Genomic DNA, 16691 nt, shown 5'->3' on the forward strand with positions numbered 1-16691 from the left:
AATGTCTTTGCACATTCTTGTTGCAATTGATTTCTAGTTGCATGCCATTGTCATCTGAGAAGATGCTTGATATCTTCTTGAACTAGTAGAGACTTAGTTTCTGTCCTGACATGTGATCTATTTTTGAGAATGTCCTTTGTGCACTTGAGAAGAATGTGAATTCTGCAGTTTTGGGGTGTAATTCTCTGTAGATATCTATTAAATGCATTTGATCTAGCGCTTCATTTAGAGTCTGCATTTCCTTGTTAATTTTTTGTCTAAAAGATCTATCCAGTGATGTCAGTGGGGTGTTGAAGTCCCCTGCTATGATTGTATTGCTGTTGATTTCTCCTTTGAAGTCCTCCAAAAGATTTTTAATATAGGTTGGTGCTCCTATATTGGGTGCATATATGTTTATCAAGGCTATGTCTTCCTGTTGGATAGATCTTTTCAATATTATGTAGTTATAATATTGTCTCTAGTTATGGCCTTCATTTTGAAATCTACTTTATCAGATATGAGTATTGCTACCCCAGCTTTTTTTTGCTTTCCGTTTGCTTGAAAGATTTTTTCCCATCCCTTCACTTTCAACCTATGTGAGTCTTCTGTCTAAACAACATATATGTGAGTCATGCTTTCTTATCCAGTCAGCTACTCTGTGTCGTTTTATCGGAGCATTCAAACCATTCATATTTAAGGTGATAATTTATATGTACTTATTTATTGCCAGTTTTGTTTAGTGTGGTTCTATTTTTCCTCCTGTTTCTTCTATTAGTTACAGCAGTCCTTTTAACATTTCTTGCAGTGCTGGTTTGGTGTTAATATATTCCCTTAGCCTTTTTTTTGTCTGGAAAGCTCTTTATTTGACCTTCTATTTTTAATGACAGCCTTGCTGGGTAGAGTAGTCTTGGATTGAGATCCTTGTTTTTCATGACCTTGATTACTTCATGCCACTCCTTTCTGGCCTGTAGTATTTCTGTTGAGAAGTCAGCTGAGAGTCTTATGGGGTTTCCTTTGTAGGTAACCTGTTGCTTATCTCTTGCTGCCTTTAGGATTCTCTCTCTGTCTTTAATTTTTGGCATTTTAATTACTATGTGTCTTGGAGTGGGTCTGTTAGGGTTTCTTACTTGGGGCTCTTTATGCTTCTTGAAGTTGAATGCCTTCTTCCTTCACCAAGTTAGGAAAGTTTTCTGTCATTATTTCTTCAAATATATTCTCTAACCCTTGCCCATTTTCTTCCTCTTCGGGGACTCCTATGATGCGAATGTTATTATGTTTCCAGTTTTCCCAAGTTCTCTTAAGCTATCTTCCTGTTTTTCCTTTTGGTTTTCTGATTGGTTGATTTTTTTCTACCCTATCTTCTAATTCACTGATCTGGTGTTCAGCTTCCTCTACTCTGGTGGTTAGTCCTTTCAATGTGTTCTTAACTTCTGCTATGCCATTCTTCATTTCCACTTGGTCGGTTTTCAATGTTTCTATATGTTTACTCATGGTGCTGATGTCCTTACTCATGCTGTTGAGCTTCCTCAAGATAATGGCTCTGAACTCTATCTCTGATAATTTGCTTAGCTGCATTTCATTTATCTCCTCTTCGATAGAGTTCTCTTGTTCTTTAATTTTGGGATTTGTTTCTTTGTTTCACCATTTTGACTATCTCAGTGGGTTTTGGAGCCTGCCAAATTTTCCCTGTGGGTGTTGGTGTTCTGCTGTTTGTGGCTCCCTCTACTGGATTTGGATGAGCGTGGGTGAGCCCATGCTAAACACCACTGTCAAGTTTTACTTTCCTGGGTAGATTTGCTAGCCAAGGAAAGGTTCAGTTATCCTCTAGCTTTTTCCTGGTGGCTAGTAGTCTCAGTTACTCAGTGCCTTGGAATGTAACCCTGGTGTTCTGCATAAGAGGATTTCCAGAGGGTGGGATAGATGCTGGTTGTTAATGAGCCTCGATTTTTATTTCTTTGCCTCACCTGGGAAAGGCTGAATCTCTGAGGGGGCAGGGGGTGCTGCTGCTTTTCCCCACAGCTCTGGGAAGGAGCACACTGGCCACCGTCCTTTGTGGCCGCAACTCAGCAAAAACTGTGAGTGCCCTCCAAATCCTGGGTGTCCTCACAGAGTTCCAGCCCAGTCTGCCCTCCCTCTGCGTAGCCCCCAGGTGTGTGGCTGTGGCTATTTTAATGCTCTGTTCTGGCTCCCTACACTGTGGAGTGGGCTTGGTCTTTATTCCCCAAGGGCGCTGCTCACAGCTAAGACTGCTGCTGCCCTTGGGCTCCCTCTCGCACCTCCGCAAATCCTACCAATGTCCCTGGTTATACGGTCCTGTCCTGCTGCTTTTCAGTTGTTGTTTTTTCCGAGGATTTGTCTTTATTTTAGTTGTAATTCCCATTTGGTCCTGGGAGATTGTCTGAGTAGTTTCTATTCACTCCGCCTCCATTTTTCACATCCTCCATGCCTATCTTGTGCACAGCTGGGTCTCACAGGCCTTACTGGTGCCCCTGCATCCTGCAGTTCCCGCAGACCGGCAGCTGGATCTCACCAGTCCCTCTCAGGTTCCGGCCTCCCACCGCTCTTGTGAGCTACTGGACAGCACAGGCCTCTGTGGAGCCCCGGGTCCCACTGCTGGGGGCTGTGGAGTGCTGCTGCCCGCTGGGGCTCAACTCCTGCTCAGCTTTTGCTGTAGTTTTGGGGGATGGGTCTCAGTTGCTGGTCTGTGCTTCTGTTGCCTGGGGATGGATTCTGCTCCCCAGCCTCTGGTGCTGAGGGTATATCTGGACTCTGATCGGACTGCTACTATGGGGGATGGTGCTGGGCTCTGGGCTGTCTGTGGCTTCCGAGAAGGGCACCTTGGTAGCTCCACTACTGTGCACCAGTCTGTGTTGACACAGAGTGTCCATGGGTCCGATGGTGCCAGGTGTGCTGCTGGGCTCAGGTTGCTGGGCCCTAGCCGCTCCCACTGCCTCCTCCCAGGGAAGACCCGGGATCTTCCAAAATGGTGGGACCTCCCCGCGGGGCAGGGGGAAGCCCCAGAAGGGCCGCTCACTGCGGTAGCCGGCTGCTCTGACCACAGCACAGCAACCTTCTGCTCCGGGCTCTGCACTGCTCGGGTTTGGTCGTCCACCTTCACCTTCACGTCCACTCACACTCTCTCACACACTCGCTCACTCTCACACACTCGCTCACTCTCTCACACACTCACCCTCCCTCGGGTCCTGCCTGCAGCCCTATATATATATCGGGAATTTCCCTATCCCGTTCCTGATTGTGTGTGTGGGAGGGGACTGAGGGGAGGTGCTGGACCATAAAGGCCTGTCAGTCTAACCTGGGAAAAAGATCATGGAACCCCCAATGCAAGCCCCTGAAATCTTGGGAAGTTAATTGATTGTTTTGAAAAAGTTCCTGGTTAAAACCTCATGAGAACAAAGCTCTTTTTCTTTCTTGCTGCAGACGCACTGGCCCTATTGGTTCTTATTCTTTTGCACCTGGGAGCACAAGACCATACAGGTCTAGTGGCCACCTGGGGCCCACGGAAGACTGTGCCGGCCCAAAGGATTATGGAGCAGGAACTCTGGGCATTGACCTTTGCGTTGGCCTCGTTGAAGACAAGACTGACTTTTCCATGGCAGGACAGAGAGAGATGGGCCACTGGGGAGCCAGGAGAACTCTTTTGATATTACATCACAGACAAACGACATTGCCACATCACAGTCTCCCACTCATGGATCCTCGAAAGAGCCTGTTGCCCACTGACAACAATACCACAGACTCCCGAAAACTCTATCCAAAGACTGTTTTCACAACAAGCCACTTCTACCATACCTGGTAAAATTCTCCTGCAGAATCATTCGAAATACGGAGGGCGCAGCAAGGTATTGGGTGATAGGGTATTTGAAGAATGTCTACAAAGTGAGGAAAGAAAAGATTTATTTTTATAGCTAAGATAACAAATATTGGTCAATTATTAGCATTTTAATTCTGATCAGCTCTCCAGGACAGCCCATTTATTCATTGTTACTTCTTCCAGTATATGGATATTGAATATGATGTGCTTATGGACTGAGGGAGTAGAGCTGATGAACAGTGAGAGACTGATAATACAGAAGAAAAGGTGTAATGCGTTAGAGATGAGCAGAGGGGCCTCCAGTAGAAGGGCCTGGAGGCGAACAGGACCCACAGCAGTGTGGGGAGGGGCTGGGCCTCTGAGAGGTGGAGAGGCAGGTCTGCTGAAGGAAAGCAAAGGTGTGGGGAGTGGACAAAGGAACAGCATTTTCAGGTGCAGGGAAGTAATCTGCGGGGGTTATGCAGGCGACTTCAGTTGTCACCATGGTGTACACATGACAATAATAGCAACTGCTACCGATTACTGAGTGTTTTTAGGTGCAGGCCTCAGGCCTAAGCACTCGACACTCTTTGCCTGCATCATCTCAATATTCCCAACGATTTTATGAGGCAGTAACTATTAAAACTCTTATCTTACAGGGGAGACTGAGGCTCAGAGAGGTAAGTAGACTGCTAATAAATGCTAAATGTGTGAAAAGAAACTAGAGCCTTCATATTCCACGGATTCTGTTTTTACAAATTTTTTTTTCTTTATTTTTCTTTATTGACTTTAGAGAGAGAGAGAATCAATGAGTGAGAACATCAATTGGCTGCCTCCTGCATGCCCCCCACTGGGGATTTGGCCCACAACCTGGGCATGTGTCCTGACCCGGAATCGAACTGGCGACCTCTTGGTGCATGTGTCGATGCTCAACCACTGAGCCACAGCAGCTGGGCCAAGGGTTCTGTTTTCAAACACACACACCAGCTACCTGGCCCTGGAGGAGCCAGGAGACCTGAACCTGCTCTGGTTGCTTTAATTTCTCAAAATGTATATTCCGGATGATTCTGATACAATGACTAATTCGGCACCTCACATTTTGAGAAACCCAGAACCCGGTTTATAATATACTAATGGGCTTCTTCATTATATAAATTATTTGTCAGCAAGGTCCAGCTTTTGAGCTTGAAACAGGAGTTTCTTTTGGGAGTGTGTTGATACAAAAAGGTTAGTCCTCTTACCTGTATTATGACCTTAGGGTCAAACTGGGGCAGATGATGGATGAAGACTGTAGATCCTGCTGTCCATGGTGTAAACAGGGACCCTATGGCAGCCATAATCCAGCCTGGATCTGACAGGCACCAGAGGACATCAGCCGCCTTCAGCTGCAGGAATTTCCTGCTAACTCCAAAATACAGCAGACTCAGCATTGTAACCATGGGAGGGTATAATCAAGGGCTGGGATGTGGATCTCACTCTCAGTTCCTGTGGTTTGTGTGGGGCTCCAGACTCCCTCCCACCCCAGGTCCAGAGGCACATCAAATCATATTTCCTGGTCACATGCCACTTCAACTGGTTCAGTCATAACGATCCTTAAGGCTGGGAATACTGGGATGAAGTCTGTTTCCGGATTTGAGTCTGTTACTGCTATAGTCTTGAGCAATGCTGACAGTCGGGAAAAATAAGGGATGGGCCTTTCTGAGAACAGCATCAAAACATGACAGTAACAGCTGGTAGATGGAGAGAAGAAAACTCGAATCGAGAGGCGACTCAGTTGTCTGAAGCACTTCTCTACTCTACTCTTACTGCTTCCAAGCGACCTCTGTGTGCTTAACTCCTTGAGAAAAGTCAGCTCTCCATGAGCAGGCTATAGCTTGGAAGGGCTTTTCTACTAGTAGGGAGGGCGGGGGAGGGAGAGCCATTCACACTCCCTCAGCCCATCTCTCCTAGGACTGTGGCACACCCACAGGAAAGCACTAGCTCTGGGGACCTCCGTTCTGAGCTTCAGACCCAACCACCCACTGAATATCTCTTCTGGGATGTCTCAGGCACGCCAAACCCAGAGCACCCTAGTCTCTCCTACCTCCCCGGACTGATTCTTCTCCAGTGTTCTCTGTATTTCAGTGAATGTCATTACTGCCCAAGCCTGAAACCTGGGAGTCCACCGTGACTCCCTGCCCTCTCCTATCTCCCACATCTAGGCAGCACACTCGTTCTATCTCCTAAAATCTCACACTTGTTAACTTCTGTTATAACCCAGTAATTCTCCATCTGCTAGAAGAAGGAACCTCTCCTGGGTTCCTTGAACCCGAGTTGTTTTTGCAAAAGTCCTTGAAGAGGAAGGTATGCATTCCTTGAACCCGAGTTGTTTTTGCAAAAATTCTTTTTTATTTTTTTATTTTTTTATCCTCACCAGAGGACATTTTTCCATTTTTTGTTCAGGTAGAGTGGGAGGGAGAGAGAGGAACAGAGAGAGAGAGAGAAACATCGATGTGAAAGGAACACATCGAGTGGCTGCCACCCGCACAACCGACCAGGGCCGGGGACAAACTGCAACCGAGGTACGCGTCCTTAGCGGGAACTGAACCCAGGTCTCTCAAGACTGCAGGCCAACGCTCTAACCGCTGAGCCAAACCAGCCAGGGCTGCAAAAATTCTTGAAGAGGAAGGTATGCATCAGCCATGACCATGAGCTTAACTAATCAGGAGATGCCAGACAGGACAATGAGGCATTCAAGGCTGGGGTCTAGTAAATGTTAAGAAATATAAAATAAACAACTTGTGCAGTTACTAACGGCTGATATCTGCTTCTGTACACGTAGCTTGCTTGCTCTGCCAAACTCTTGAGTAACCTCTGCCCTATATAAGCAACCCTCCCCCTGAGCTCGGGGCTGCAGTTCTCCTCTGTGTAGGTTGGCTGCAGTCCCTGCGCAGGTAATAAAGCTCCTAATATTCAAAATTATTTGGTGTCTGAGTGAGGATGACTCTCCCGGGTTACAACACTTCCTTCATATCCCCTGCATCTTGTCCAAGCCACTACCATCTGGCACCTAAATTATTCTAAGACTCTCTAATTGGTTTTTCTAAATCTATCCTTTTCCCAACCCATCTCCATCCTGCAGCCACTGATCTTTTCAAAATACAAATTTGATTAGGTCTCTCCCTTGTTAAAACTTTTCAGTACCTCCCCATTGTTTTCCCAATAAGCTCCAATCTGTGCGCCATAGCCCATACAACCCTGTATGATCTGGGCCCGGCTCACTCTCTCAGCTCCTCCAGTGTGTCCTCACCTGACACCCTGAGCAGCAGCTCTTCTCAAATCTCTATAGTTCTATGAATGCTACTATTTTTTTATAATCCTCACCTGAGGATATTTTTCCATTGAATATTTTTTTAGATAGAGTGAAAGGAAGGGAGAGAGAGCAAGAATGACAAAGAGAGAAACACTGATGTGAGAGAGAGACACTGATTGGTTGCCTCCCATATGATCCTGAGTGGGCCAGGAATCGAACCCAAAACCCAGGTATGCGCCATGGACCGGCACTCTTTGGTCTGAGTGCCGATGCTCTCACAGCTGAACCAAACCAGCTAGAGTGGGAATGCTACTTTTTATCTTTGTGCTTTTGCTTGTATTACTCTGACCACACAGAAAAGCCTCCCCTGCTTTCTGCCCCCATTCCTTCAAGGTCTTGCTGATCAAGTGCTATTGTTAGCACGATACCCAGTGTCCAGAAGACACCTTTTCTGGCCCATGGTCTCATTAATAAGGTAGAAAATATATAGATCTTGATCTGGTCTGAATATTGCTAGTTGAGGGAGGAGGAGGGTGGAGGAGGAAGGAGGAAGAAGAGATTTGGTTTAATGTTGATTAAAGAATTAACCCAAGGCTATGGCTTCAGCCTCTACAATATTTATTTTAGGTTCAAGGTAGTAGCTTGATTCCAAGTATAACTTCTCTTAACGGCTCATGATTGGGAAACTCCAAGTATGACTTGCTCATAGTGAAGGAGAAAAGAGGACCTGTCACCTCTGGTCACATTGCTACAGCATTCTGTCCTCCTCCCACCAAACCCTGAAACCAGTGACAAAGACACAATGGCTTGTCAGTGTAGTTTACAGAATACCTGCTACCTCCACCCACGTTTCCTCCACACCCTGAAGGTGCTCAGGCAGGACCCCCGTTGTCCTTGGGAGGCTTCAAACACTGAGGAGGCCAGGCCTCTGCCTCGTGACCCTTAGCGGTCTGAACCAAAGGGAGCAGAAGGGAGAAGCAGGATGGACTGGGTTCTACTTAGAGCACCTTTCCCAGCACACACACACACACACACACACACACACACACACACCTTGCCCCAGATTGTGACCCAGCCCCTAAGTTGGTGTCCTCTTTCCTACCTTGAAGGCAAGGAGAATCGAAAGGCAAATCCATGGTTGTGTTTTGCCATCTTGGGGAGGCTGGTGGTCCCACTGGTAAAGTAAATGACCATTGGGTCCTTGGTCTTGGACTTAATACAGGTGTGTTCTGGAGATGCTGACCTGTAAAGGGATTCAATAGAAAAGGAGAGAAGTTATGTCTCCTGGCTCCCATCCTCCAGGTCAGCAAAAGAAACAACATGAGGCTCAGGGACAGAAAACTGGTTTGTTTGTTTGTTTGTTTGTTTGTTTGTGTTGATTTTAGAGAGAGAAACATTGATTTGTTTTTCCACTTAGTTATGCATTCATTGGTTGATTCTCGTATGTGCCCTGACCAGGGATTGAACCTGAAACCTTAGCGTATTGGGATGATGCTCTAACCAACTGAGCTACCGGCCAGGGCAGAAAACTGGGATCTGCAACACTGGAGGGAAAGCTGGTTCTCAGGGTCTGAGGTATCAAACAAAGTTTATGGATAAGAGGACTGACATTTCTTCATTTAAAAAATGGGGGAAACAGTGGATTATTTTTTTATTTAACAAACATGAAATAGAACTTACTGTTTCAGAAAATGCTCTAAATGATTTGCAAATAAGAAATCATTCAATCTTCAGAACAATCCTAAGAAGTAAGTATGCCCACTTGTCATGCTCACTTTGTGGATGAGGAAACTGAAGCCCAGAGAGGTTAGATTACTTGCCTGAAGACATACAGCCAGCAAGTGGCAGAGGCAGGATTCCAACCCAGTCTGATCCATAGACTGTGCTCTTAATCACACTGCTAAGCTTGTTTTTCACACAGGCTAACTCTTAAATTGCCCAGAGTCAGGATGGTACCATTTCTCAGCAAGAACCAGTGTTCCCTCCAGCATGGGAATGACCTGCAGTTTATTTGCACAACACAGGAAGTTCACGCGTCCAATCACCGCAGGTCCAAGAGACTCTGAATCTAGAAGTTTCCAAGAATCCAGGCCAAATGAGGAAACTGCAGATTTTATCTGCTGGCCTCAAACTTACACCAGGGCAGATAAGCACATATATTTGTTTCACTCTCACTCTCCAGGGCTTTCTCTCCCCTACTCCTTACCACCAAGATTGGGGAGTTTAGAAAGTTACAGAGGTAGTAGAAATGAGCCAGGTGGGCTGCGTGGACTCAGGAAACAAGTTAGCGGCAGAAGAATGGCCCTTGGAGCTTAGGAGAGAGAAGGGCAAAGATAAGCGCCTGGGGGAAGAGAGGGGGAGGGAAAGGCCCGTGCTCCCTGGAGGGAGAGCACTAACTCTCCAACCTTCTAATCTAGCGTAACACGTGACTTTGCTGTAGTGCTTGCCTTTTGGGGTTGAAGTAACTTTTTACTTTAAAAACAGAAAGGTTGCCCTGGCTGGTTTGGCTCAGCGGTTAGAGCATGGGCTTGCAGTCTGGAGAGACCCGGGTTCGGTTCCCGCTAAGGGCATGTACCTCAGTTGCAGTTTGTCCCCGGCCCTGGTTGGATCGTGTGGGTGGCAGCCACTCAATGTGTCCCTTTCACATCGATGTTTCTCTCTCTCTCTTCCTTTCTCTCCCTCCCACTCTATCTGAACAAAATATCGAAAAATGTCCTCGGGTGAGGATAAAAGAACAAACAAACAAGAAAACCCCACACACAATAAACATTCTTAAAAAATAATAATAATAAAATAAAAGCAGAAAGGTTGCTGCCTGGTCGGTGTGGCTCAGTGGTTGAGCGTTGACCCATGCACCAAGAGGTCGCTGGTTCGATTCCCGGTCAGGACACATGCCCAGGTTGTGGGCTTGATCCCCATTGGGGACAAGCAAGAGGCTGCCAGTTGATATTCTCTCTTATCAATGTTTCTAACTCTCTCCCCCTCTCCCTTCATCTCTCTCTAAAAATCAATAAAGAAAAAAAACACACACAAAAAAAAAACAAACCAGAAAGTTTGCTCTTGCATCTCGGCCACCGACATGCCATCCAGACTGAGGAAGATGGGCACGTGAGCCACGGCCTCAGCCGCATCAGCAAGGCTAGGAAGCACCCGGGAGGCCGAGGTAGTGCTGGTGGCTTGCATCATCACAGGGCCTACTTGGACAAATATCACCCAGGGCACTTTGGGAAAGTTGGCATGAGGATTATCACTGAAAGAGGAACCAGAACTTCTGCCCAACTCTCAACCTTTTTTTTTAATCCTCACCCGAGGACATTTTTCCATTTTTTGCACAGATAGAGTGGGAGGGAGAGAGAGGAAGAGAGAGAGAGGGAAACATCAATGTGAAAGGGACACATCGAGTGGCTGCCACCTGCACGACCAACCAGGGCCGGGGACAAACTGCAACCGAGGTACATGCCCTTAGCGGGAACCGAACCCGGATCTCTCTGGACCGCAGGCGGATGTTCTAACCGCTGAACCAAACCGGCCAGGGCCCAACTCTCAACCTTGATAAGCCATGGACCTTGGTCAGTGAGTGGACACAGGTCAACGCTGCTCAAAACCAGCCTGGAGCGGCTCCTGTCCCTGACATGGTGCCATCGGGCTACTACAACGTCCTGGGGACGGGAGAGCTCCCCAAGCAGCCTGTCACTGTGAAGGCCAAATTCTTCAGCAGAAGAGCTAAAGAGAAGATTAAGGGTGTGGGCAGGGCCTGAGTCCTGGTAGCTCAAAGCCACATGGAGGGCAGTTCATTAAAATGTTCATAAGTGCAAAACAGAAACCAACAATAACTGGAAGCGTTACTTCAAGGAAACTAACCCAGTGAACTTAAATAGTGTTATAAACCAATGTTACCTCAATAAAATGTTTAAAGAGAGAGAGAGAGAATAAACACAGCATGGTGTGCATTGTGGATGGGAAAAGGGGTTCGATGGAACTAACCGCACAGGTTGGTCTGATCATAAGTTCCTGACTGGGCAGGTCACAATGGGTAGTCAGGCCCAGGCATGTCACTTGTTCAATAAAAGGTTGTTTTTTGTTTTGTTTTGTTTTTTTTGTGGTACGTGCCCTGAGCGGGAACCGAGCCCGGGACTCTCTGGTCCGCAGGCCGACGCTCAACCGCTGAGCCAAACTGGCCAGGACTCAATAAAAGGTTTTAAGTCAGCCTTATTATTCTTGTACATCTAGGTTAACACCCCTTGAAATATGAAAAGTAATACCCCTTGAAAGGGGTATTAAGCCCAGCTGGTGTGACTCAGTGGTTGAACATCGACCCATGCACCAAGAGGTCACTGGTTCAATTCCTGGTCAGGGCACATGCCCAGGTTGTGGGCCCGATCCCCAGTGGGGGGGGGGGTGTGCAGGAGGCAGCTGATTGATGTTTCTATCGCTCTCTCCCTCTCTCTCTTCATCTCTCTCTAAAATCAATAAAGAAAAAATTTTTAAAGGGGTATTAACCCTCAAGAGAGCACATAATCTTAACTATCCTGTAATTGGATCCCCATTGGTTTTCTCCCACCTTCCTGTAATCTTTCTTATGTTCCCTCCTTAATTTCAAATGCATAAAAGAAGCTTCAAAGTGTTATTCTCTGAAGCATCTGAGATCTTGCTCCCCAGCAATGTTGTCTGTTTGGCTCAAATAAACTCTTACACAATTTTCCCACAGGTTCGGATGTTTCTTACATCCACAGGGGAAAAGCTGCCTGAAAGCTTACAGAATTCAAGTCTTGGAGGTGGAAAGGGTCTTTCTTACCTTTCAACATTTCCCTAACTTTTCCTGCAAGGTGTCCCTAATGGCACCCAGCCCTGGGGAGATGTTTGCTCCCCAAATTCCCTGCCAGCCACAGCCTCAATTTATCTTCCAGCCTCAAGTTTCACCTTAAAGATCTCCCTCCCTCCCTCCCTCCCTCCCTCCCTCCCTCCCTCCCTTCCTTCCTTCCTTCCTTCCTTCCTTCCTTCCTTCCTTCCTCCCTCCCTCCTCACCTGAGGACATTTTTTTCCATTGATTTTTAGAGAGAGTGGAAGGGAGGGATGGAGATAGAGAGAAACACTGATGTGAGAGAGACACATCAAATGGTTGCCTCCCAAATGACCCCGACTGGGCCCTGGGATGAAGCCTGCAACCCAGGTATGTGCCTTTGACCGGAAATCAAACCTATGACCCTTCAGTCCTCAGGCTGACACTCTAACCATTGAGCCAAACTGGCCAGGGCCAAACATTGATTTTTAATCTCTCATTCAACTTATTCATATATATATATATTTTTTTTGTACGTGCCCCTAGCGGGAACCGAACCCGGGACTCTCTGGTCCACTGCTGAGCCAAACCGGCCAGAGCTATATGAATAATATTTTAGATTCTCCACCTACAAGAAGGTTGAAATGCAATAATCCTCTAACTCTACTCATCTCCTTTTCATAGTCCCAGGGGTGATCAAATTTTAGTGCGAGAAGCATAGAAGTGCAAGTCTGTTTATTACAGAAAAGCACCTTTGGCTAAGAGAGGGGAAGGAGCTAGCCCAGGGTCACACAGCACGTCAGTGACATAGTTGAGAAGAGTTTTTTGGAGTCAGACCTGGTGAGCTTCCTACCACCAGCTGTTGTCCACCAGTGTTTGGGAGTGGAAGGCCTTCTCCCACCATTCCTCAGAGAGCACAGCTATCAGACCGGAAACTCACTTGATCAGAGATCGGAAGTCCATCCACCCTTTACGGCTATGATCAGACACCAGGAGTTTGATTTTCAGAGCAGGACAGTTAGAAGCCACAGAGTCCACCTCTGACGCAAGGGCATCTGTGGTCACAATGCTCTTGGCATTAGACACCTGCAGTCGGTAGAGAATGTCCTTGACCTTCATCTGGGTCGTCCCTGGAATGAAGATAATCCCTGGGGATGAGAAATAAACAATTTATTTCACTTTTCTCTTTCACAGCCATGGGCTTCAAGCCTGGCTTATCTGCACAGAAGTCCCCTAACCTCTTGCTATGCAAAGACCAGCAGCGTCAGCACCACCTAGGAGATGAAATCCTGTGCCCCACCCCAGGTACTGAATCAGAACCTGCCTTTTAACAAGACCTTTAAGTGATTCCCATGCACATTAAAATTTGAAACGCTTGCCCTAAACTTTTCTGCTCTAGATGGATGCAGTCAGTAGACAGGTGGATCCTACTTTGCACAAGTTTACATGGGATCTGGGAATACAGATGCACGTAGGACAGAGTCTCTGGCATCAGGAGGAGCTGCATCCCTGCCCCATTTTCCTCCTCCCACTTTCTTCTCCAACAGCCCCCATGTCACTGTGCACCCCATCTCTTTCCTTCATTCCTCATATCCAAATTTAACCACATCATTCCTTGAACTTTTCTACCATTCCTTCCATCTTCTGTCACCAACAATTAGTTCAAGTCTTTGTGTGTACCAATTGGATTCTAACCTCTCCACCAGATGCCTTGCCTTGAATCTTCCATATTATTATTTGTTTAAGTTCCACAGAGCATTTACTTCACCCTTTCACATTTTTCTTCTTCACTAACACCTGTGCCCTCTCTCCAGGAAAACACCACACTCCCCATTCTGACATTGAAGACGCTACCCACTCTCCACCTTTCTCTCCCACACCTCGATTCTCTATTTCAAGTGGCTATTCTTCACATAGGCCACTCCTGATGCCAAGCTTTGCATGTGCTATGTCCCTTCTTGCTTCTACTCCTCTTTAACTGTGCTTATCCCAGAGGGCTCAGCTCATGTCTTGGGTTTCTCATGGGCTATCTCCTAGCTCTATAGATGACATGGCTTCTTCATGCTCCCTCTGCTGTTGCTGTTAACTTTTGATTCCACATGACCTTGATGGATTAGTCAACTATTTTATGAAAGCAAGAGAGAGAATATATATGCAAGAGCATGGACAGACTGTTGTGTGAACATCTGATTCAACTGAAATGATTTTTTAAAAAGCCAAGAGTCCCATACAGATTCTAAATTGGATGGATGGATGGATAGATAGATAGATAGATAGATAGATAGATAGAGATAGATAGGCAATTAAAAGGGAAATCTCTGCAGAGGAATGTTAACTAATAAAAGTAGAGGGGGTGATATAAAAAGAAAATCTGCATATAAAACCACCATAATAATATTCAAGTCAGTCAAGAATCATGAATGGATATTCCAACCATAGGGAGAAAGACAGGATATTCACTCAGTCTCATAAGCATTACACCACAGACTACTTACTAATTAGGAAGGGAAGAGGAGCCTTTACCAAGATGGTGGTAAGGAGGTGAAGCAGTATCGCTGATGGAAGAACAGAACAACTACCTCTACCTCCTAAGGTGATGCACCGAAAAAGACACAACATCGTCCTCCCAGCATTCCTGCTAAAAATGTTTAACATGAATATAATCATGAAGCAAGAGTCAGAAATACAAATTTGTATGGATCTCCTGCAAAGCAACTGGCTCAGACAAATGTCATTGTCATGCAGAAAAGACTAGAGAACCATTCTAGGTTAAAGGAGACTGAGAAGACATGAGAAGTAAATGCAGTTGGATTTTGAACTTAAAGAAAGAAATGGCTCTCAAGTACATTATTAAGGCAATTGAGGAATTTTGACTAGGGATGAATATCAGGTAACTATACTGTATCACTGCAGACTTCTTGTGTGATAAGTCTATTGTAGTGGTATGGAGGAAATGTCAGGGATCCAGTGTTTATGGGTATTTATATGGTAATTATGGGTGTTACAATGTCTGCAGCTGATTCTTTTTTTTCATGTCCTATTGATTTATCTGAAGAACCGTGACTAATACAGCACCCAACCTTGGTAATTGCTTTTAGACTATTTTTTTTAATATAATTTTTTCTTTTTCTTAATTTATTTTTGTTACAGATGTTTCTCCTTTTTTCCCCACCGACACCCTCCTCCCCATCCCCCCTGCCCTGTCCCCAGCTTTGTTGCCCATGTCCATCGGTTATGCGTACATGCATATAAGTTCAATGGTTTATCTCTTCCCTCCCCCCACCACTCCTTCTTCTGCAGGTTGTCAGTCTGTACCCTACTTCCACGTCTCTGGGTCTACCGTGTTCCTCAGACTGTTATGTTCATTATATTCCACAAATAAGTGAGATTATATGATACTTTTCTTTCTCTGTTTGGCTTGTTTCACTTAGGATAATACTTTCAGGTCCCTCCATGTCGTCTAAAAGGATAAGAAATCTTTCTTTCTTACAGCTGCATAGTACTCCATTGTGTATATGTATCACCGCTTTTTTTAATTTTTTTATCCTCACCGGAGGACATTTTTCGATATTTTGTTCAGATAGAGTGGGAGGGAGAGAGAGGGAAACATCGACGTGAAAGGGACACATCGAGTGGCCGCCACTCGCACGACCTGACCAGGGCCGGGGACAAACTGTAGCCGAAGTACATGCCCTTAGCGGGAACCGAACCTGGGTCTCTGTAGACCGCAGGCCAACCCTCTAACTGCTGAGCCAAACTGGCCAGGGCTGTACCACCGCTTTTTTATCCATTCATCAACTGACAGATATTTGGGCTGTTTCCAGATCTTTGCTATTGTAAATAGTGCTGCTACGAACATGGGGGTACATATATTCTTTCTGATTGGTGTTTCAGGCTTTTTCAGGTATATTCCTAGAAGTGGGATCACTGGGTCAAATGGCAGTTAAATTTTTAGTTTTTTGAGGTAACACCATAGTGTTTTCTATAGTGGCTGCACCAGTCTGCATTCCCACCAGCAGTGCACTAGAGTCCCCTTTTCTCCACACCCTCCCCAACACTTGTTGTTTGATGATTTGTTGATGGCGGCCTTTCTGACAGGTGTGAGGTGATATTTCATTGTAGTTTTAATTTGCATCTCTCTGATGATTAGTGATGTTGAACATTTCTTCATATGTCTCCTAGCCATTGTATGTCCTGTTTGGAGAGGTGTCTATTTAGTTCCTCTGCCCATTTTTAAACTGGGTTTTTTGTCTTCCTTTTGTTGAGTTGTATGAGCACTCTCTATATATTGGAAATTAACCCCTTATCTGATATATCATGGCAATGAAGTTCTCCCATACAGTGGGTTGTCTTTCCATTTTGATGATTGTATCTTTTGCTGTGCAGAAGCTTTTGAGTTTGATGTAGTCCCATGTGTTCATTTTCTCCTTTGTTTCTGTTGCCTTAGGTGATGTCTCAGTGAAAATTCTGCTGTGTATGATGTCTGAAATTTTGTTGCCTACATTTTCTTCTAGGATTTTTATGGATTCATGAGTCACATTTAAGTCTTTTATCCATTTTGAGTTTATTCTTGTGTATGGTGTAAGTTGATGGTCTGGTTTCATTTTTTTGCATGTAGCTGTCCAATTTTCCCAACACCATTTATTAAAGAGGCTGTCCTTACTCCACTGTATGCTCTTGCCACCTTTGTCAAATATTAATTGAGCATATTGCCTTGGGTCCATTTCTGTTCCTCAGGTCTATATGCCTGTTCTTGTGCCAATACCAGGCTGTTTTGATTACTGCAGTTGATTTTTAAATAACTCAGTAGGGGGCTCAAATATGGCAAA

General features: G+C 45.6%; 1 protein-coding gene and 1 pseudogene across 1 annotated transcript in view; one reads left to right on the plus strand and one right to left on the minus strand.

The window, feature by feature from the left end:
- Positions 1 to 16691, minus strand: part of LOC118642295 (acyl-coenzyme A synthetase ACSM1, mitochondrial-like) — a 53673-nt gene that overhangs the window by 28398 nt on the left and 8584 nt on the right. Inside the window, exons 3-6 of the mRNA XM_036279984.1 lie at positions 12803 to 13010; positions 8185 to 8325; positions 5032 to 5191; positions 3790 to 3869 (exon numbers count right to left, since the gene is read on the minus strand). Coding sequence (XP_036135877.1) covers positions 3790 to 3869; positions 5032 to 5191; positions 8185 to 8325; positions 12803 to 13010 — 589 coding nt within the window. The remainder of the gene's footprint in view (positions 1 to 3789; positions 3870 to 5031; positions 5192 to 8184; positions 8326 to 12802; positions 13011 to 16691) is intronic.
- On the plus strand, positions 10162 to 10891 carry LOC118641511 (annotated as a pseudogene).

This window comes from Molossus molossus, unplaced genomic scaffold (genome assembly GCF_014108415.1).
Source record: "Molossus molossus isolate mMolMol1 unplaced genomic scaffold, mMolMol1.p scaffold_m16_p_3, whole genome shotgun sequence".
NCBI lineage: Eukaryota > Metazoa > Chordata > Mammalia > Chiroptera > Molossidae > Molossus > Molossus molossus.